Below are 22,526 nucleotides of genomic sequence, written 5' to 3'. Positions count from 1 at the left end.
ATATTACTACAGCGAATGAGATTACTAGCCCCAAGGGACCACCGCAGTACCTCACTGAGCATTCAATCCTCACAACCTTCACAATGCATGCCTAGCTTGCTAAGCACTGCACCAAAATGAGGCTGCAGTGAAGATTCCCTTAAAAGGTACAACCTCCGTGTCAATATGCTTTCTGACTTCAGGGCTGGACTTGACCTCAGCTCGTGATTGGTTCAGTTTGAAATGGAAAACCATTGTGAAGCACTGAATGAGGGTCAAATGGAGGCATCAGTGTTATTACCACAAAATAATTGTAACTAAACCACTGCAGAAGCTGTACTGATATTAAATGCGTTCTTAACATGAACAGCAGTTATGTGTCATAGTGAATTGGTGTTTTCAACAAGTGGTAAGACAGACACAGATAACTTCTGAGAAAAGAGTCCCTCAAAAGCAGGCAGTACATCAAAAATATCACTGAAATCCAGCAACAAAAGAGCAAAAAAAAATCCTACATTTCAAACAACGGAAGCAGTCTAACAGACCTTTAACCAACTTTGGAGAGACATAAAAGATTTAGTTATACATTTTATCACGTTGTTAAATTGCAGTTATTTGTCCATCTGACTGTTTTACTGACTTTAATTGCCCCTGCAGTTCAGTCCTTTAAGTGGATGTACGCCATCCCCAAGTACTCAAAGTTAACTTTCCTCTCTCAACGCGGGAGCTCTAATGTCTCAAATCAAGACATTTATGCTGAATAGCAGAAAAGGTTTAGCAACATCAGGTGTCGAGATCTAAGAGGATGGATCCCTGGCACCCTTTTAAACCCCAGAGCCAGTGAAATGCAGGTACCATGCTTTTTCATACTTGAATGCCATCTGATGAATAACTGCATTAGCAGCTAATACATCACAAGCGGTCGAATCAAACACTTTCACATAAATCAATTCTGGGGAGAAAAATAGTTCCACGAAACACCGCTAACGATTTGTTTGCAGGATTTACTTTTTCCTGTGAAACAAAGAGGCTCAAAAACACAATTAACGGTAATTATTAAAAATTAAATGCAACATTGTACACAACATTATTACAGATTAAAAAGTAGAAAGCATCTAATGACACACAGACCCTTTTTCAGTACAACATAACTCCACCGAAGCCATGTTTTCTTTTTTTTTTTTGTGTATCAGCAATACAAGCAGGTCTGGAAACATGACCTCTGAACACAAAGAAAAAACTCAATATAAATCAACCCATGCCTTTGCAATAAAACTGGGATTTACGAGCTATGATGTCACAATGGGGAGCCAGCCAGGGCAGATCACAACCAGGATGACCTCATGCCTGCACACTGATGGCAACTACTTGATTCTTTGGTCTTTCTTCCAACCTTAAAAGGGAATGACAATAAAATATATCCTTGACTCTCAAAATAAAAGAAAAAAAAGGAAAAGAAAATCCATCAGATCTTTGCTGAGCAGAGAGTGTGTTGGAACTTGGAAGCATCCCTCTCACTACACAGGTAAGTCTGTTATCATGGTCACCCAGGCTCTTACAATCAGCACATTGTTCATAGAAGTACTACTATTGAAAGCCATTTGTCGTCCTTCCTAAAATATTATGAAGCAGCAAGGTGTGGTGTTAGGTGCAGGTGGGGTGGGGTGTGGGGGGGGTGGCTCTGTCAGTTACCACCCTTGCCTCCAAAGCACTGGCTGAGGACGCTGTGCTCAGTGAACACCAGGAGTGCACACTCTCCACTTCCACAATGCTCCTCTGACCAACCCTGCTGGAGTCATGGCAACGCTGCGTGAGATAAGTCGCAGTGCATGCTGGGGGAAAACAAAACATGACCTCCCTGATAAATGGAACCTCTATTAGTCAAAGGATAGGGTTTTTTGAACGTGGAATTTTAGTCAGATCAGATATTGGCAATATAGAAGAATGTATCATCCTAAGGCTAAAAAAGGCAAACAGAATGAGAGGTGCCTGAAATGAGCTCAAATGAAAAAAGATAATGCAGAGGACCCCCATCAGGTTCGAGACACAATGATAAAAAGCTAGCCTGCGTCAAAGTGCCCGAACATTAACTAAAACTGCAAGGCACCAGGACTTCGGCTAAGAAGAGAACGTAATTAAAAAAGCAGTTCCCCGCGGGCAAGGCAAAGGTTTGACAGACCAAATCGATAGCTTCTTTGAATAACTAACATGCATTGTTACTATGCACAATGCGCCTCATCATTCTCACTTCCCATGATTCAAATTTCCTGCAGCTGAGCCAAGGCGGTCAATGAATGAAGCTGACACCATGCAGTCATTTTGTACATTCTAATGGTGAACTGATATAAGCAATCTGCTCAATACATCACATGGAAATATTAGGCCGCGGTGACACCCCCCCCCCCCCCCAGTCTGGATTGGAGCCGCTCCATGCCCGCACGGAGGCTCAGCCAAACACTGGCGCCGACGCGCAATGGCGAGAGCATTGGCGCATCTCCTGCGCCATCCAAACAATGTTTCATTCCAGAGCGTGCGAATGGGCATAGCCGCCAAAGCGGGACAGGCCTCAGAAATATTACTGCACTGTCAGGAGGAGGAAGGTGTGCTCACAGCACACCTTTACTTAATTTAACATAACCCTCACACACCAAATCACTCATTACCCTGTAAGCAAAAGAGAGAGAGAGAAAAGGATGGAGACGACAAAAATAAAAGTATGAAAGCTGATTCTGGAGGACCCTATCAGAAAAGGTTAAGTCAGATTAATTTTTAAAAAAAATCATTCCACAAAGCTGAAAGAGATTTCATTTTTAATACACACCATTTTGTTTTAATACACACCATTTGTGTAATGTCAGTGTTTTTGTGTTCAAAGCATCTCTTTCAGCACTGTGGCAGGGGACGCTTTGACCATAAAACACTGAAATGTTTTAGTATACAAATGGTGTATCGTGTACTTACTGCAGTGTGAATGGCAGCTAATGCCACGGCATTGCCATTCAGACAGCATTAGCCTCCGTTACAAAAGGTGACTGGAGAGGTAAAGGCACCTTTTCCAGGAGAGAAAATCATCTATGCATTTATGCTTGTTTTATGTGGAAGGGGCTTACAGAGACAAAGTGAGTGAGTGAGCGAGGAAGCGTGTGAGAGAGAGAGAGAGAGAGACTGCACAAAAGCAGAATTCTAAAACATTTGCTTAAAAACAATGCTCTCCACAACCTTACCAAGGAACTGCTCCAAAGGTCTTGTTTTCCAGCACAAAAGCATACATGCGCACAAACACACATAAACGCCCCCTCTACAAAATACACACACAGACAGACACACACACAAACACACACACACACACACAGACACACACACAAACACACATGCACACACAAACGCACGCACACACTCATACTCTCACAAAAACACACACAGACAGAACAGATTGTGTGTAATGAAGGCGCTCTGGGCCTGCCTCTAGTTCTCTGTGAGTGTTTGGGGTAAAACGGAGGGAAACGGTGCCTACCCTGAGGAAGGAGGGGAAGCCCAGGCCGTAGTATCCCACGGCGAAGTAGTCCGGCTTCGGCCTGATCACCTTCACGATGTTCTCATAGAACTGGGCCTGCTTGCGCTGTGGGGAAAAGGGTCACACACCAAACGCGCGTTACCGCTGCGAACCTCGACAAGTCTATGCAGGGGTTCCCCACCATTCTGTGTGACCTCAAATGTAGCCTGATGTTACAACAGTTCAGTCCCCTGCTCATTAAAACAGTAGTCTTTCGCCCTAAGCAAAGTGTGCTCCAGTGTTCCTTATTTTGGGCCAGTCCCCGTGAACTGTCCAGGGAAGGACTTTTTTCCTCTATTTTGACCATCCTGGCTGTTGAACACCTAACCAGTCCTCTTTTACTTAGCTGGCTTGAAGCACGTTTGCTATATTCTTTCTTACTGTAGCCTGATGTATGTTTAGACGTGGAATTAAAAATGTATTTTTACCATGTGTCAAAATATAGGCGTAAAGACGCCAAGTGCCGGCAACAGATGCTGCCTGAGGTGAATCTCGACGGAAACTGTATTATTATTATATGCTGAGCTGCTGTTCTCATGCTTCATCCCGTGATCCCCCTCCCAAGACACACCGGTGGAGCCCAGGTTTGGGAGGCTCAGGCCATTAATGCTGCAGGGAAGCCCCGTGGCACGCAGCTAGCTAAACAGATGCATCTCTAAACGGCGCTCTCCAGACGAGAGAGCGCGCAAACCCGGGCCAAAACGCACTTCTTAATTTCAAAAGCATCTTTCCGGGCAAAACTTTTAATTACTTTTTTGTTTTTGTTTTACAGTACTGCACAACCATACAAAAACACCGTAAGAAAAAAAAGCGAAGAGCACTTACTAATGAGGCGCTCAGCTGCTCGAAGTCAAACATCTCATTCTCGTACTGCTCGGCGAGCTCCTTCCCCAAAATAATGGCCTCTTCCCACATCTAGTTAATGTGCACAAAGAGAGACGTCAGCGAGGCGGCAGCATCATCGCTCAGAAGAACACCCTTCCCCGCTCTAATGACGCCGCCATTTTCCCCGCTACGTGATGATTAACTCCGTTCACAATGACCGGCTGCCAAAAAAGCAGTCGCCTCAAGCGCATTTACAATAATAATAAAAAATTTTAAAAAAACGGCTTTCATGCAAACAAAAAAAAAAAAATAAATAAAAGGAAGTGAAGGAAATCGAGGATTTGTTTCGGTTCCCTGGAAAGAAAGAACTGAAGAAAATGATCTGGGGAAAAAAATGAAAATGTGTTTAGCTCGAGGCAATATTTACTTTTGTTGTAGACATTCAAATGTTGTGTAAAATGAATGTATACTAATGGCAGCGAAGCGGGGAAACCATATTTTAGACATGCATAACATCTGTTCAGTCAAAGCTGAAGGCATTACTGTTAACAGAAAATGTAAACAGTACCTGGTAAAAGCAATCCCTATTATTATTGAAATAGCACAATAACACAGAACAATTTGACAAAAAATGCCACAAAGAACTTGCATCGATGTGCATTATATGCTGGGATATTCCAAAGTCATTCTTAATTGCTAAGCAACAAGACAGCAGTGTTCCGGAAAAAAAATGTGATATTTTGGGACTATAGGGCTTTTAAGAATTGTGTCAGAATACAAAATGGGAAAGCTGTACTGCCTCTGTAAAACCTCTTCAAAAATACATACAAAGATTCGGGAGAGGAGTGAAGATGAACAGGGCTCCATCACTTCAGAAAAATGCTCAGTAAAATGTGCTCAACTGACGATCACTTCATGAAGAAAAACTGAAATATACTATCATATATGCTGTCATATTACGCAAACATACTCATGTGTATTCAAATGAGTGAAGACCACTAGCAGTGAATTTTATTTTTTTGACCCAAGAAAAACACAGAGCTCTCCAATGGCCTCCTAAGGGCCTACCTCTCTCCTGTTCCTCCTGCCCCTCTGGCAGTGCGTGTGTGTGTGTGTGTGTGTATGTGAGTGTGTGCGTGCGTGTGTGTGACTTTATGTGTGTGAGTGTGCGTGTGTGAGTGGGCATGCATGTGTGTGTGCGAGGGAGTGTGTGTGTGTGTGTGTGTGTGTGTGTGTGTGTGTGTGCGTGCGCGCAGCGCCTGGTGGGGGAGCAGTGCTGGGCGGGGTGGGTGGGGTTCTTTTGCGGACCCCCTGCCGGGGAGAGGGTTTCTCGCGCGGATCGAGGTGCGTTACTGAAGGGCCGCTCGGTTCCCCGCCCCCGAACGAGGAGCCGCGCGGGAGCCATTACTCCTCCACCGGTTAACGCAGACGGGCCGGTACGACCGCGGCCAGCTGCGGCACGAGGGAGATGAGCCCCCAGGTGCTCTTTTCCTCTGCAGCTTCCATTTCGGCTCATTTAAGGGGGGGGGGGGTCAAAGCGAAGCAGAGGATCATTTGCATTCTCTGGCCGGTAACATGTGAGAAAGCAGTGGCTCAGCAAGTGTTCCCGCTCACCACCCGTCCCGCGCCAGGAGGAATTAAAACTGATCTGAGCGCAGCGGTAGTGCCGGCCCACTTACGCGCACAGTTCAGCTCTACAGATTCACCACTGATCCTGGAAAGTGTTGTGAAGAGCTCAGACATATCCGTGCCATCTGAAATATGACAGTTTGAACCGCCTGCAGCTCCTCACCTTGCCCTTGTCAAAGTAATTGATTATCTCTTGGTAGAGCTGATCCTTCAGTTGTCCTTGCGTAGCTGCCTGGTAGCCTTCTCTCTGGGTTAGATGGGCTGCGCAGGCCTCTTCAGACCACTGCAGGAGGAAACAACCAATCACACGTCAAGACTGCAGAGCACTGCACGTGCCCAGAAGAGAGAGCTGGGACCATGGCAAGATGCAGGAATGGGCACCTGCATGCACTACACACAAATGTACTCACGGGCACATAAACGCACACAGGCACCAAACACATACAAACGCACTTGCAAACAGGCGCACAGCACACAAACACACACAGGCACCAAACACACACACAAGCACAAACAGGTGCACAGCACACAAAAGCACACAGGCACCAAACACACAAACAAACACACTCACAAACATGTGCACAGCACACAACACACACAGGCACCAAACACACACACGCAAGAAACAGGCACACAGCACACAAATGCACACAGGTACCAAACATACATACAGACACACACACACACACACAAACAGGCACACAACACACAAACACACACAGGCACCAAACACACATACACACACACTTACAAACAGGCACACAGCTCAAAGCCCACACAGGCACCAAACACACATACACACACACGCACAAACAGGCACACAGCACACAACACACACAGGCACAAAACACACATACAAACACACTTACAAACAGGCACACAGCTCAAAGCCCACACAGGCACCAAACACACATACACACACACACACACACACACAAACAGGCACATAGCACACATAGTTACCAAACACGCATACAGATGCACACACACACAGGCACCCACCACACAAACACACAGGCACAAAGTGTATGCATAACGCATGTCCCCGGAGACATGCGCCTGCACAAGCATAACACACACGCGCGTGTGTGTGTGTGTGTGTGAATGTACACAGAATGATGTAGCATCAGTGAATAGCACAGCAATAAAAGGACTGTGGGGCAGGGCATGAGATCCAAAATCAGGTAGCAGGCAGCAGCTCAAGGCAAGCAGAGTTATAGAGAAAGAGGGAGATCACTTGGCTACTGTAGGAACGCATCAGATATATTGATTTACACCTTGCTACTATAACATGCATTACCGAATCGGTTTGATTCTGTAAACAACTGAGAGCAGAGAACAACAGCGGAAGATTAAAGGGCTTTTCTTTCTGCTGACCAAACACTGGCGCGCTCCGCTAACGCTCTCCGAACAGAATAATGAGCGCGCAGAGGAAGAATGAGCCGGACCGAGCCGGGAATGAGGACGTGCACACTTTCACAGACCGTGCTAAAAAGGCCCGTCAGAGCGGATTCATCGCCCCGAGAAGGCTAAGCGGCATTCCGCGCCGTTTTGAGCCGCAGACGCTGTGAAGTTCTCTCAGGAGTCACGGCACGTGAAGCATTACAAAGCGCTAGCACGAAAACGCGTGTGTGCGGGACCGGGACAAAATAAACTGTGGCGTGAACTCCACAGACATACAAAGAGGAGTCGAGCGGCTTCGCGTAAATCCGCGGCGGCTAGCACATTTGAGCTTCACCAGCCCTCAGAAGAGCCAGGAGAACTGGACTGGCGCAAAACTTCGATAAACACGCGCCGCTATGAAACGGTGCATCGCTTGGCGCAATTCAGCAAATTACGCGCGGACTCACCGCTGAGAGAAAGGGACATTTTGAAGCCTTCATAAAGGAGGGTTTATCCTCGATAATGTTTACTGAGATAAATCTGAAACAATGGCAGAATGAGGGGGCGATTCAATTGACTGTGTACAGTCTAAACTGTACAAGCATAGCTCACAGCCAGTGATTTTGACTGTGTGAATGCAACAAAAAAAAATAATGTTTCACTTTCCAACTGTAACAGACGGGATTTTATTTTTTTGCGCAAGAAAAGGTTTTCACCCTGTGGCCTCCACTTAAATCAATCTAATTTTACAGTATAATGGGCTCTGTTCATTTTCACTTTGAGGAGTCAAGTGTTCGGCGAGGAATTCCTCAGTTGCTTGGAGACTGGCGGAATTTAAAATAAATAGCTCCCTTTCAGCGTTCGATTCTGCGCGGAAAAAATTAATACCGTCACAGTTTCACAAGCCTGTAGGGATTGCAACAAGGACCGGAGTGGCGAGCTGTGCAGTTCCCTCCAAAATGTGAGAAGCGGGCCGACATACAGTACCCGGAATAAAAATTTCAAGACGGCGCGTTTCCAAATCTCCTTTAACGCGGTCGTAAAAAGTGCCCGTCCGCTCTTATTTCGACAGGGTCATAATCTACCTACTCAAGCCTTGCCAGATGCCTTTTGGGTATGTGGCCTTTTCAGTGCTTTGAGGGCCACTCCGTCAGTAATAGATTATCAGATCGGTAGATAAGCAGCCTATGCGAGCGCTTAATGCTTCTGCATTGAAGTATAAAAAAAGAGATCCAGCCCGCTGAACTGTCGAGGGCTCGAAACAGAGATAACGCTTGAAATAAGTGATCAAGCATGAGGGCAGGGCGAATTGATACGACTAAAACACACGTTTTCTCTCCGCCTGTTAGCTCACTGGGCGTTTGATTATACGATAAAATATCAAGTCACAAGCTAGGGCTGTACAGGTATATCAGCAGAGCGATGCAGCTGAGCAGGTTCATCAAGATGAAAAGGTTTTAATGATGGTGTCAGTCAGCTATGACCGGGGGAATGAGAACCACCTCCCTGGTGGACAGCGGGATCAGCGGGAGTCAGAAGAGGAGCCCAGGGAAAAGCTTGGCTCTGGGATCTGAGAATCCGTGAGAGAATGCTTCGTGTCTCTCCGACAAATACACACACGCATGCACAGGCGCACACGCACGCGTACACACATTCATCTTTCTTTTATAGGCACTCCTAGTTTCATAATCTTTTTTTTTCCCCAATGCAACAAGCAGACAAAACATTAAGTCTGAAAGTCTGATTCAGCACCTTAAACCAGGCGATACTCAGCCTCCATCACATTTATTTACAATCCATTTTATTTATTCATCAAATTCACATTTGATATTTATGGTATTGAATATTAAAGTAAAAAATAAAAAGAAAACGCAAACGTACTGTTCAAGAACTGTCCGTCCCGTAAATTCATCTTTAACCTATCAATCTCTTAAAGGTCAAATTAAAAGCGCAGACAATCTTGAATGTGCTACACGGAACACGTATGACAAATTGACAACGGCGAATCACCGTGCGCGATATCTCATCCTGAGAACGAGGCAGGGGACAGGAGCCATCACTCCCGCCCTGGTTAATGCAGATCCTCCAGGAAGACGGCGACAAGCCGCGCTTCAGTAAAGCAGAGCCACACGGGGGGAGAGAAAAGTCTCTTTCTCCCAGCGCTCAAAAGAGAGGGTACCTGCAAAGGTACAGCTTCTGTTTCAGCCCATTTATGGGGAATCAAAGCAGAGGACCATATGCGTTCTCTGATCAGTAACAGGTGAGGACGCAGTAGCTTAGCAAGTGTTCCCGCTCGCTACCAATCCCACGCCGGGGGAAATTAAACTGATCTGAGCGCAGCGGTAGTGCCAGAATAATTCATTTCTTTAACCGGCTTACTTTGAAGGCGCATACTCATTTTTGCACCTCTCTTTTTGGTCCTGGAGGCAAGGTAAAGCAGCTAAAGTTACACATTTCTAGATACCTGTGAATCTTGTGCAACAACAAAGTAACTAATGATTTCATTTAGACAGTCAAGTTAGACAAATTTCTGCTCGGGTTTGAATCGTACCCACCAACCCTTGTGCTGGTTCCAAAGATTCTCATTCACTACACTGCCCTCACTGCATGTGCAATACAAACAAAGGAGGATAAACTGTCGAGCCCTACATTTTAAATCCTGAAGAGATAAATTCTAAAATCTGAATCGGGAAAAGAGTATTTAAGATTGAACTTTGTGTATGGTGTGTACGCCTGTGGATCCATAATGATAGAGGAACATAAACACACACTCATACACAATTGAAATGATATTCTGGTTTATAAAGATACCTACACGGACAAATCGAGATGCATGGCACAATCAAATGGACCATGCTCACTCTGGTTTTTCTGGGAAGGAAGCAAAGCATTCCAAAATCCACGCGCATTCTGACATCACTTCCTGTGCCAATACAGTGCAAACGGACACTGTGCAGATACCTTGAGAAGCTTGGCGTGGAGGAGGAGGGTGTAAGCAGCCTCGGTGTAGTTATCACACTCCTTGTGCAGGTCACACAGCTTGTACAGGTACCTGGAGGTGAAGAAACGAAGAAATGTCCATTATTAAATGCCAGAGAAGGGGGGGGGGGGGGACGCACATGGGGAAGAATCCGAAAAGAAAATAATTACAGCCTCACTCACTGACATTTCCCCCTCCCCCCCCCCCACTATTAATAATGTTTTCCTTTCAATCACGACTCCGCCTTTAGAATACCAAAGCGGATGTGCGCAGATGCTTTTTGTTAGGAAAATGAAGCCATTATGACAACCAGGAGGAGGGATATTTGAATCTAAAGGGCATTTCAATATTCAGAATATTTCATTTAGACGAAGCCAAATTCTCAGAATAAGAACCATTACATAATGCAGGCCGAGTGACTTATCACTGATGACGGGTAATTTCAATTTCAAAAGCACAAGCATTTTCTTTCTAGTTCCCCCCCCCCCCCCCCCCATCAGGTCAGTGAGAGGCAGCAGTGCATTCTGTTTTGAGAAAGTAACCAATTACGCATGCATAGAAAAGACTCGATATTAATACGGCACCATATCTTTACAAATAAACCCAGCTCTCCATTTGATTATTCGATTATTTTCACATTGATAAATAAATGCATGGAAAAGCACCAATCTGCCATCCCACTATCTATCTATTAAGCAGAAACCATAACACGAGTAACATGGCTTGCATTTGAAAAATGATCCAGCTTGATAGAGCTGGTAATTTCAGGCAATTCAGATCCCATATTTTGCCCGTGCCCAAGGGTACTCTGACATTGGCCAACCTAGGAATAAGAGATTCTGGGAACAGATGCAGCTCCTCGACCACTTTTTCGCACCATGCCCGAATGTGAAAAAAGCCAACGAGAGGCCTCCATTGTGTGAGAGTACTTACCTGATGTACATCTCTTCCCTTTCAATCTCCTTGTAGAAGTTCTAGGATAAAGGAGACACAGTGAGGCACATGGGAACATGGCGTTTTCTGAAATGGAATTCTCAAAGTTTAATGAGGCTGGTGCTGGTGTGACACTGCTGTCTCGAATACAAAACTGCTAATGGACCAAGATACAGAGCGGGAAATTACACAAAATTCAGTTACACTTACTGCAGGTTTTCACAATTATACACAGCACAAAGGTATACCCCATTCACCACAGGAGCTCTGGTTCTTAGTTCAACAATACTGTGTACTTTTACACAGTCAAAGTGATATAGTGACAGACAGAGAGACACTCACACGCTTATATTCAAGGGTGACAAGGGCTGACAGTTTGTGGGAACCCAGGAACGATGATGTATTTTATTCAGCAAGAATGTGGACTCGCCAATTTTAAAATGCAGATTAAGAAAGTACAAAGGGGATAATTACTAACAAATGCCTTTCTCTGCCATTGACTGGGTGGAAATGCCAAGCGCACCACTTAGTAGTCCCTGTCCAGCTGTGAGCGAGTATACATTTTACAATTGTGTAACATTATTTATTTGCTAAGCAGTCACCATTATTCGAGGTGATTTACATTACATTTCTACGTATTACCCATCAGTAGATCTGAATTCCCACAGAAGCAATTCAGGCTAAGTGCACTGCTCAAGAATTCAATGGCAGTGCTCCCCCCCCCCCCCAACAACACCCTCATCCCCACCCCACGCAAAATCAAAACCATGGCAACCTCAACCAGATCAACAAATACAGTTCCCACAATATGAAAGTCCAACAAATCTTTAAGAATCTACATAAGGAGCATAGAAAAGTCTCCAGTCCATACATAAATCAGCAGGTCCATCGTCATGGCCACAAGGTTATAATTAGCTTATCCATACAGAAGCTTTCATGATGATATAGTCTGAATTCCATGACTGCAGATGTTGGCTTTTTTAAACATTGACACATACTTTCCATAAGCTTCACGCAAGCTCATGAATACTTAAGGAACACCGACGTCTCTCGGCTTCCTTTATAAATTGTCACTTCCCGTTCGGTCTATGGAGGCGACCTTTTGAGCGATTGCAATTTACGAGACATTTTTCCGCACTTTTCTTTGAGGTTGCTGCATGAAACGCTACGCGCTCATCCACAGAGGATCTCTGATCAAGGGCGAACCGAGCGCGTTCGTTCTGATACATATTCAAAGTGCTCATATTCATTCACATGTGTCATTACTGTTGTCAGCCTGTATTACGCTCTCAGATTTGACGCAGAATTACCTGCGATAGATCAGATTCCGAGTCAGGTACAACTCACCCTTCTTATGCTTTTTATTTATACTATGCAAATTCGAGCCAAATCAAATATAGGCAACAACAACAACAAAAAAAAGTGTCACTAATTTAAAAAAATCGTTTTTTCACAATGCTTGGAAAATCCTAACCATCTTTATAAACTTGTCAGAGAGACGGCAGCTACTATTACTCTTGAATATTCACAGTGAAAATTCAAACATTACAAATTCAGAAAAAATACGACCAATATACCAGTCTTACTAGACCACAATACACAAGTAGTTCTTTTCTGATGGTAAATTAATTATCACAGCTGTGATTTCCTTTTTCCAGTGACCCCAGACTGCAGATTAAATGCCATGGGAATATAATAAAAGCCAATTCTTGTTGATTTTTCTTTGAGCACTGGAATCCCCCATGCAGACATCTTACTTTGAAATAACCATATATCTACAGTTTGCGCTAACGAATGCAATACACCAGCAACGTTATGTCTATTATCAATAGTGAGTGTATATGTGTGTCTGTATATACACGTAGGGGGTATTGTTATTGCAGTCATTTCTGGTATCCCTGTGCTGCTCTCGGAATGCAACAAAACACTTTCAACAACTGAATCAGCTGTTCAAGATGTAAGAGAAGATGAGAGAAAAGCTGAAGTGTGACAAACATGAGGCTGAGTGAGGTAGGAGCGGTGGTGTATGCTGAAGTTTGAGGAAGACACAGCGGGAGGAAGGGTTTTTTTTTAAGTGTGAGGAAGACATATGTGTGCTGAAGTGAGAGAAAAGTGTAAAACATCCTGTCGAAGTGTTAAGAGGTTGCGGCGGCGTCTCACCAACACGTTGACGGTGCAGCTCATGCGGTTCTCCTTGTTCTCGTCGTGCATGATGGTCCTGTAGTCCAGCAGTCTCTCCAGCAGCCGCACTACCAGGGTGACAAAGTTCTCCCCGCTCTTGGCCAGGTACTTGTGTTTTCTGCAGTGCTCTAGCAAGCTAGGGCAAAACGTAAACACAGTTAACGTAGCACAAACACAGCTAACACAGAATGAACACAGTTAATGTAACATACACACAGTTAATGTAGCATGCATATTTCTAATGCAGCATGCACATCGTTGATGTAGCAAGCACACAGTTAATGTAGCATGCACATAGTTAATGTAGCATGTACAGTTAATGCAGAATGAGCATTGTTAATGTAGCATGCACAATTAATCGAAAAAGCACACTGTTAATTTAGCATGCATGGTTAATGTAGTATGCATACAGTTAATGCAGAATGCACATAGTTAATGTAGCATGCATAGTTAATTCAGAATGCACATAGTTAGTGTAGCATGCATAGTTAATTCACAATGCACATAGTTAATGTAGCATGCACAGTTAATGCAGAATGTGCACCATTAATGTAGTGTGCACAGTTAACAAGGCATGCACACAGTTGACACAGCACGCACACAGTTAATGCAGCATGAACACAGTTAATGCAGAATGCACAGTTTACAAAACAAATTTATACTCTAGTCAAGAAATGTATATTACAAAACTGGGAAAACAAATACAACGTCACCATAAAATGCTGGTATTAATTGACTACTTACAAAAATGGCATTCATAATTCTATAAAAATGAATTATTGAATAAACTATAACACATAATCTACATGTGCAACCACCAAATACTCTTATATTACAACATTCTGCCTTGTATCTACTACAGGTCAAACAATGTCTGGTGGCAGCTGTCTCTCCGTCAGTGCATGTCCCATCGCCGACGCATTGCAGTCGGATCAAATAAAAGATTGTGCTCACTGAATAATTAAGACCACAGGTGAGCAGGAAATCAAGAAATGGATCGGTCCTCATTGCGTGCAACCCCGGATTTATGTGACTGACCGATGGGTGAAAATGACCATGCCTCTCCAGACATCTTAGCGTGCAACCTTAGCATCTGAAAGTTCAGTCTGCTAACCTACACTCACGCCAACGAAACTGAACACACATTCAACCGAGCGGAAAGACCGAAAACAGCTCACCCTCCAGAGAAACAGTAACATTCTCCTAAGGCCAAGATTAACATCAGACAGGGGTACTTTAATGCATTGTGCTGTAATTGTGTAATTATCTGACTTGACCTGGGCCCATTAATAAACACTCACATCTTCTGGAAGAGGACCTTGTACTGCTCGTCTCCTCGGCCCCCTTCCACCTCGTGGTCCAGCTTGGTGATGATCTCGTTCTCAAACTGCAATTAGACGGATTGGACATGAACACTCAGAGTGGCCAATTTTTCATTTCATTAGCAACGCCCCCCCCCCCCTCCCCCACCGTGCCGGATTGGGGTTCGGGAAACGGAACTGAGGCTCCTCAGTTAATGTCCCCCGTTGTCAACATCACTCGCTAACTCCGCTCTGGAGATGAGAAGGGCGAACACTGAGGCAGCGAGGTTTGGGGAATTTGCTTTCTGATTTCATCACTGAGGTGCTGGGGCTGTAGGCTTCTCAAGGCGTGGGACAGTGATTCATGGAGCCAATACCGACTGTATTTGTATATGGCCGCGGCATAAAAACAGTTTTATGGAGCTGAAACAACCCAATTTGCAACGCTTGCATGTGCAGTGGCAGACCGCAGTGTTGAGCCCTGCTAAAATAGATGCAGCACTGTATCGGGGTGAACTCTGAATTTTCATGCCCCAGCAAGACCAGTAAAGAACACTATATACCTTGCCTATAAATGAGATTGGATCCATGATTCAATGAATGATGAAACTGATCACAATTTACTCCACAGACAGAGGAGCTGCATTTCACGTACATACATAGATACATACAGTACTATCGTAAATTCTGGACAATTTCTTTGTCCAGTATTTTTCTGCAAAAATGATAATATGCATGCAAAGAAAACAGTATTTTTGGCCAGTATACCTTATTTAAAATTATTGATGGTCACATAATGTCTTTAACACTCGTGGTCAAGAAAAATTTTTTTTTGGCTTGTTTACTTTTTTGTAATTACTGATCGATGGCCACATATTTTCTTTGCCACTTGTTGCACAATGTTTCCATAATGTGTGCCCGTACAGCACATGCATACATACAGACATACTACACACACATGCTCTATCACTATCTCTCACTCTCGCTTGCTCACTTACTCTCATGTATTGCTCTCTCTCTCTCTCTCCCTCTCAAAACAGTGTAACATTGGCAGCAAAGGGAACTGAACAGGTTTTGGGCCTGAGCCACAGAGCCAGACAACAAAGTTTAAATAACTTTCCAACACTGCTGGCACCGAGCGCCGTGCTGCAACCAGAACAGCCTGAGATTAACGCGTCCTCCACCGACAGCAAATCCCCAAACAGATATTCATAAGTACGGGATGACTTTTAACGACGGAACAGCTGGGACCAATCGGAAGCCACCGCGCACGCAGACGGCCAGAGAGACGCGATTAGGGAGATTATACGGATACGGGCTTGCCGGTGTTTTTAAAAGCGCCACATTGTCCATTTCAGTGGTGTGGGTTTAGAGGTTCTGGGCTCATTGAAAAAAAAGGGAGTATGATTCTGCTTGGACGCTATTGCACATGCAATACAAATTCCATTCAGGCAGCACAACCACAGTCGTATTTGTGTCCACAGAACTGAATTTCATGCTTATCGGTAACACATGTGCATTCAGGCTTCCCCTCCTCTCTGTCCATCACAGACTGTGACCTCATCTCAGATTCCAAGCAGAGGAACGGACAATACATTTTCACCTGCTCTAATATTTACGGGTTCTTAGCACTCGGTTGTTGAGAATGCATTAAATTAAACATGGTCTGAATATATATGGCCTTGTTTGTCTAATGCTCTGCTTCTAGGGCCATGCTTTGAAAGGAAGTGCTGTCAGATGCACTGCACAGAACTGAGCCAGGCCGAATCGAGACACACAACTCCCACGCTTTCGGGAATAAGAGGTTAACACCGGGAGGACACAGACCCTTTGGAAGCTCCGGGTGAAGTGGAACTCGCACTGCATCATGTCAAAGAAGATGGGGATGGTGGCCTTCCGCAGCTCGATCTCCGGGACCAGCGTCATCTCCAGGATCGGACCCACCATCTCAGGGATGAACTTGATCTTGTGAGGACCTGTCAATTGAACAAAATCCATCAAATGGCTGCCAGAGAGAAAGGACTGGCATTCAAGATAAATATTCAACCAGCTTTCTCATTAGAGACAGAGGTTCCAAACCATATACCAGAACTGTACCTTTAACCGGAACTGTAAAGGCTTTAACTCAAGTACACTTTTAATTTACAACTACGCAGTACATCCACTGTGATTATACTGCATTATCCAATTAAACCCTCAACACGTTGAAGTGCAACAAATCTACAGTTGCAGTTAGGCTACATTATACCTTGGTTAAATGATCCGGTCTAAGACAACAGTGAATACTTACATTTGCCTAATCACCTGATCTCCTAAACCCCACCCCCATTATCCAAGACTGCGGATGGGCCTCTGACGTCTCATTCATTTGCATTCTGGACTGTTCTCCAAAAAAATAAGTTAGCGCTGAAGATTTATCAATGTGCCTCAGAAAGGTTGTTCAATTTATGCGCACGTCCGGCCGTTATTTTTTAAATGTCAAATATGCACTATGAAGTCCTGTCATGCTCCAATCTGATATAAATGTGAAGACATTACCAAGATAAGTTACTTGACTATTTGCCTTGGCAGGTGAAGGGGAAGCACTCAGTAGCACAACTCAAACCTTCATTACCATCCTTAGCGTTCAGAACCAGTCTCCCCCTCCCCACATTTCCCAGGACCAGAGAGCTAGCTCCCTCCAACTGAGTTCATTTCACCAGTTGGCTTCACTAATCAAACGTAGCACCATCTTGCAGCTCCTCGATGGGACTGACAGTACCCACAGGCCAAGAACCACTGCATCCATGCATAACAATGATCTTACCAACGAGGGCCCGAGAACCACTAAATTAATCGATAACAAGAATCTCACCCACCAGTGCCTCTGAACCACTGTAGGCAATGACAGTAAAGTTCTTACCCACAATCCATAAATCCACTGGGAATTCATAAAAAATTAATGACACACAAGAGAGATAGAGCAACTGTAGCATCGATGATCTTACCCACAAGTGACTTTGAACCGCAGGTGGCAACCATAACAAAGTTCTTCCCCCACAATCCATAAACCCATCATAAAAATGGCTGACACACAAGAGATTTAGAACCACTGCAGCCATCAGTAACAGTGAACTAACCACTGCATCCATCCCTAATACTGATGTTACCCCACAGGAGATTTAGACTCCCTGGATCAATCCATAACAGCAGGGGAAAATGAGAAAATGGCACCAATAGCAATAGCAGGGCTCCAGCTGGCTGTGACTGAAGCCTTAGCAGGTGCGAGGGTGAGCCATCAGCAAGCATATGCCAACGACTTGCTTGTTCCAGCTGCACAGAGCGACATATTGCGAGCTCCGTCTCATCAGTCTGAATTAGCGCTCTGCCACTAGAACACACAGCTGCACAAAGTTTTAACTGAGAACAGAAGGAAAACTTCTGGGGTTGGGGGTGGGGCGTCAGTGGGGGTAGAATATCCTGCTCTCTTCACTAGGATTCGAGGACCAGCTGTCAATCAAAGCCAGGATTACCTCTCCTACACTTTACTAGTCCTTATATGGTGTTGCTGAAAGGGCCAGTGACCTTCCCCTGCCACTTCTTCCTGTACTAACTCACGCTAGGGCCAATGTCTTGCCCCACTTCCAGGCCAACCATTAATTAAGTGGCTCTTAATACAAAAGTCATTTGTTTAAGAAAAGCCCTCAGCACACGAGTCTGGATTTCAGCTCCTTGAGCTCATTTCCCCATTTGTCTCCATTCCCCGGAGTTTATTAGGCGGCTGATTTTCTGATTGTCGCCTCAGGTGCAAATGGAGGTTGCGAGATGAAAATCACAGCGAATTAATCAATCCGAACCGAGAGCTCTAATTAGGAAGGACTGCATTAGCTCGAGCACATACAGTCAGCAGGCAACTAAAAAATGCATTTTGCTGATGTAGAAACTAAAAAAAGGAACCAATTTCACCACCTCTGATTTCTTTCTTTCGCCTTTCAACACCCACCATGACACCAGGACTTAATTATTCCTTCACTTCAATGCATTGTCTAGCTGCACCTCTATTTTTGTATTTTACATACTGTATTTTCCGAACAAATATAATTGTGGGCGACCCCAGATAATGAAGTGAGGACACTGCGTGCGAAATCTTATTTTCAGTTGAGGTTTTTTTAAGAAAATAAGAAGGTATGCCAGGCAGTTAAGGGGGAATATGAATACATTATATTACAGATATTAAGCGAGAGCAGTTTAGCGAATATAAATATTCTCAAAGACTGTAAAAACAAATTAAGACACTGGACCAAGGCGTAACTTACCTAAATTGTACCACATGTCTCGAATTTCAAACCCAATCTGCCTCCTCATATCCTGGTACCTTAAACACAAAGTGAAAAGAACATAAATACTGAGAAAACTGGATAAAAACACAAAGGACTACATTTATGTTATCGGCATGCACAAAATCAAAAAACATGGTCAATGTCTGGGATACAGAATAATTCGGATTTTGTAAAAACAGCCAGAATCTCATAAGTGTAGACATCAGCAGTTTCTGTTTCAGTTACACACTCCATAAGTCTAGTTCATCAAACAATCTCCATACAGCCGAGCAAAGGGACCTTACACCAGGGGTGGGCACGGAGGGCTGTATCTACATCATGTTATCTGTCTATTTTAATCATCTCATGAAATACCTGGGGGGCTGGTGACCGAGTCTCACGGCCTACAGATGGCGCCACTAAGAACGGCTGTAACTACTTTTCCCCAGCGGTTCTGGGGAAAGGAGGGGGAATGTCCAGTGCTTTATACGACCCCCTCATTAATATAAATTCACAGCCTCAGTCATGCCCTGACATTTCAAAGAACCTGAAGTACCCAGCAGAATTCTTATACCCTATCGACTGCTTTGCCAATAGGTTCCCGAGGAGCTGTAATTAATGATGGCAAGGACAGGATATTAGAAAGTATTAAGGGAGAAGGCAAAGTGGTCCGTCTACTGGCTGCTTCAACGGTTACAGTGTCAGGCTTATTGCAGTCAGCAGAACACATACGTACACGTCGACCTCTTGCATGCGAAATAAGTGCTACTGCTAGTGTCGCGGACAGCGTGTACCAAAAGGTTAATGGAAAGATGTCACTCATTGGGTTCAACTCATTACTCTTTCGTATGGTGTCAAAATGCAATGGAGTTCTGAATGCTTAAAAGGTACCAGAGGAATAGGCTTCAGAAAAACAAATCAATATGAACAATGTATTAACAAAGACAGGGCAGCATAGACAACACGCAACTGAAAAAAACAGCAGTACTTTCTGAAATATTTTCGAGCTTTAAACTCTCCAGCATCTTTTAATTATTTTTTAATACAACAATTACTTATATTTTTGTATTGTACGTATGTAAAAAAAATCATGAAGAAGACAAGCTCAGCTTCAGCCAATATGACGCGTAATCAGTCGCCATAGCGCTACCATGACAGAAACAGAGGCCAATTAAGTGCAGCCTGAGTCAGCTGTCAAGCCTTGGCCACACCTGTCAGACTCCGGGAAATGTGAGCTCTGCTGACAGACAGAGCTCCTCACTCCGAGCACAACAGATCAGGGCAGGCCTTTGGAGTGGGTTACTGGAATAAGGTGCCTTTGAACAGAATTTGGAACAAGGTCTACGGCAATGGCAGAGATGGACTCTTCTGGAGGACCTGCATTAGAGGCAGAGAGCAGTGTGCCAAAAGCAAGTCATCTGGAGAGGACAAATGAGCAGGTTCACTGGAAAGTCCAGATCAGCTACAAAACAGGAAGGTACAGGAAAGTACAGGAAGTGACCTGGAAAGGACAATCCGGCAATCAGCTCGCCAGGAGAGCGGAGGCAGGGACCCTCGGGATGTGCAAGTCCAGACTCGAAGCAGCGCCGGACACTCTAGCATGTAGCTAAATGATGAGCTTGTCATCGCGTATCCCTATGTGCTTATGACAGGCCATCGGGTCTCCTGTAAAGAAACACCCGGGGACCCCGCTGGAGTTGACTCAGCGCCCATCTGGAGCTACGCGTGTACTCACCAGAGACTCGAAACCAAACACAATCTTCAACACAGGCTAATAAAAAGCAGATTAGAATTCATTAGCTCTCTCGGGGTAATGCGCTCAGATGTCTGCATGCTGAAAGTGGAACATAATGAGCCTTCTGTCATCCTAACTCTCTGTTTACAAACTGCGCTCACAGACGGTCGGATTCGGTCATCAGTCTTGGCAGACTGGCCATTAACTGAGAATTTTGTGGTTTTTTTGTTTTGTTTGATAGTGTCGGTACCACTCAGAGGTGCAAAGCTAAGAATGAAGCTAAATCGAGCGGGAAAAAGGTCCTCGAAGCATAAGAGTTCTAATTGTTTGTTCATCGGTTCTGACGGCTCTCGTCTGCACTGCGCTAGTCGCGTCATGACAACTGATAACCAGTGCATTTCTGGTGCGTTGTGGAAGGGGCTACCGTTGGGCAACATAGTGATAACCTGAGGAACTTCTCCCAATTCCCATGGTGGAATGAGACTATCTGCGCTCCATCATTGTGAACTCTCAGTCAATGTTGACTTCTGGTACAGACTTTGGCCATAGCCCCCGACTTTGTGGAGAACACCTTTAATCACAGAGCCACTGGGGAGCCCTAAAGATGCACTGGTATGAGCACTACACTTATGTCACAGCATGTTAAATTTGGAGGAAAAGTACAGCATACTGCCACAGAAGCTACAGCAACAGGCCTTGGGCCTGTCACAAGGCACTTCACCCCAAGCGATCCTCTCTAATCAAATTTTCCAGTTTATCTTAATATGAAAAATCATGTGTGGACCAATAAACAGCAGCCTAAAAGAAACTGTGAAAAGAACGTGATGACAAACATCATCATTTCATGACTATCCTTCAAAATGAAGGATGGTTGTAAAATACAGACTCGAACGTTTACAGAGAAGCCATATTGCGCTGGACACACGGGCTGGCCGTAGGTCCCCTGAGAGACGGCGTCCCGGGCTTCGCTGTCCCCAGTGGGACATGCGATGTGGCGCAGGGTAATTTGTTGTCTGCGGCGGGAGATCGAAGAATCGAGAGGGTTAGTGCTGATCCGCTCCTCTTTGAACGCCTCCCACAGAAAGCCCTTCTCCTTTAATGACAGGTTGGATTTCACTGCCGACTTCAAACGTAGAGACGGGAGAGTGCCCCCCCCCCCCCCCCCCGCCCCCACCATCCCCCGCTTTCCCCCACCCCCATTCTCTCCGATAAAGAGCGTAATCCCTTCTGGGCAGGAAACGGAGCCGCTCCGGGGAGTCACGGCAACAAAGAGTCGGCTCTGGGCCGGACAGCCGGGGCGCGGAGAGGGGGCTTAGCGAAATGCGAACTCGCAGGGGCGGCATTGTGCGCCCGGCCCAGAGCCCGAGCACGCGCACGCCAATAAAGGGGTGGCATGAAACAGGATTGAGCTTCCTGGAGGCAGGGATGCCCGTTTGGCGGCGTTAATAGCATCTACAACCGGGAGCTTTTTTCAGGCCTTCACGTACACCCAGGGAGCGGGTGGTTCCGGGAGGTGCAAGGATTCCGCTCTTCTCAGGCTCACACACGTCATTTTATACCCGACTGCTTTAAAAACCTCGACTCCAATTATGTTTATGCTGGCTGTTATAACGCTTCAAACTGATCACAGGTTTCTTAGAAAACCTGGCCCCGTTCAACGAACCATGAAGGCTGTTTATTTGTGATGAAAAACTTCATATTTCTGTAATGGCTTTTGTACTTTTTTGGT

At 44.9% G+C, this 22,526-nt stretch overlaps 1 protein-coding gene across 6 annotated transcripts in view; it reads right to left on the bottom strand.

Moving 5' to 3' along the window:
• dock1 (dedicator of cytokinesis 1) overlaps window positions 1–22,526 on the bottom strand; it is a 233,935-nt gene that overhangs the window by 36,459 nt on the left and 174,950 nt on the right. For all 6 annotated transcript variants that reach the window (XM_035405183.1, XM_035405185.1, XM_035405186.1 and 3 more), the window contains 9 exons: window positions 19,060–19,118; window positions 16,592–16,740; window positions 14,765–14,850; window positions 13,443–13,599; window positions 11,283–11,323; window positions 10,331–10,421; window positions 6,150–6,269; window positions 4,358–4,447; window positions 3,494–3,598 (listed from right to left, as the gene is read on the bottom strand). In XM_035405183.1, the coding sequence (XP_035261074.1) occupies window positions 3,494–3,598; window positions 4,358–4,447; window positions 6,150–6,269; window positions 10,331–10,421; window positions 11,283–11,323; window positions 13,443–13,599; window positions 14,765–14,850; window positions 16,592–16,740; window positions 19,060–19,118 (898 nt within the window). The remainder of the gene's footprint in view (window positions 1–3,493; window positions 3,599–4,357; window positions 4,448–6,149; window positions 6,270–10,330; window positions 10,422–11,282; window positions 11,324–13,442; window positions 13,600–14,764; window positions 14,851–16,591; window positions 16,741–19,059; window positions 19,119–22,526) is intronic.

This window comes from Anguilla anguilla, chromosome 2 (genome assembly GCF_013347855.1).
Source record: "Anguilla anguilla isolate fAngAng1 chromosome 2, fAngAng1.pri, whole genome shotgun sequence".
Taxonomy (NCBI): Eukaryota; Metazoa; Chordata; class Actinopteri; order Anguilliformes; family Anguillidae; genus Anguilla; species Anguilla anguilla.
This window is presented reverse-complemented; position numbering and strand designations above follow the sequence as displayed.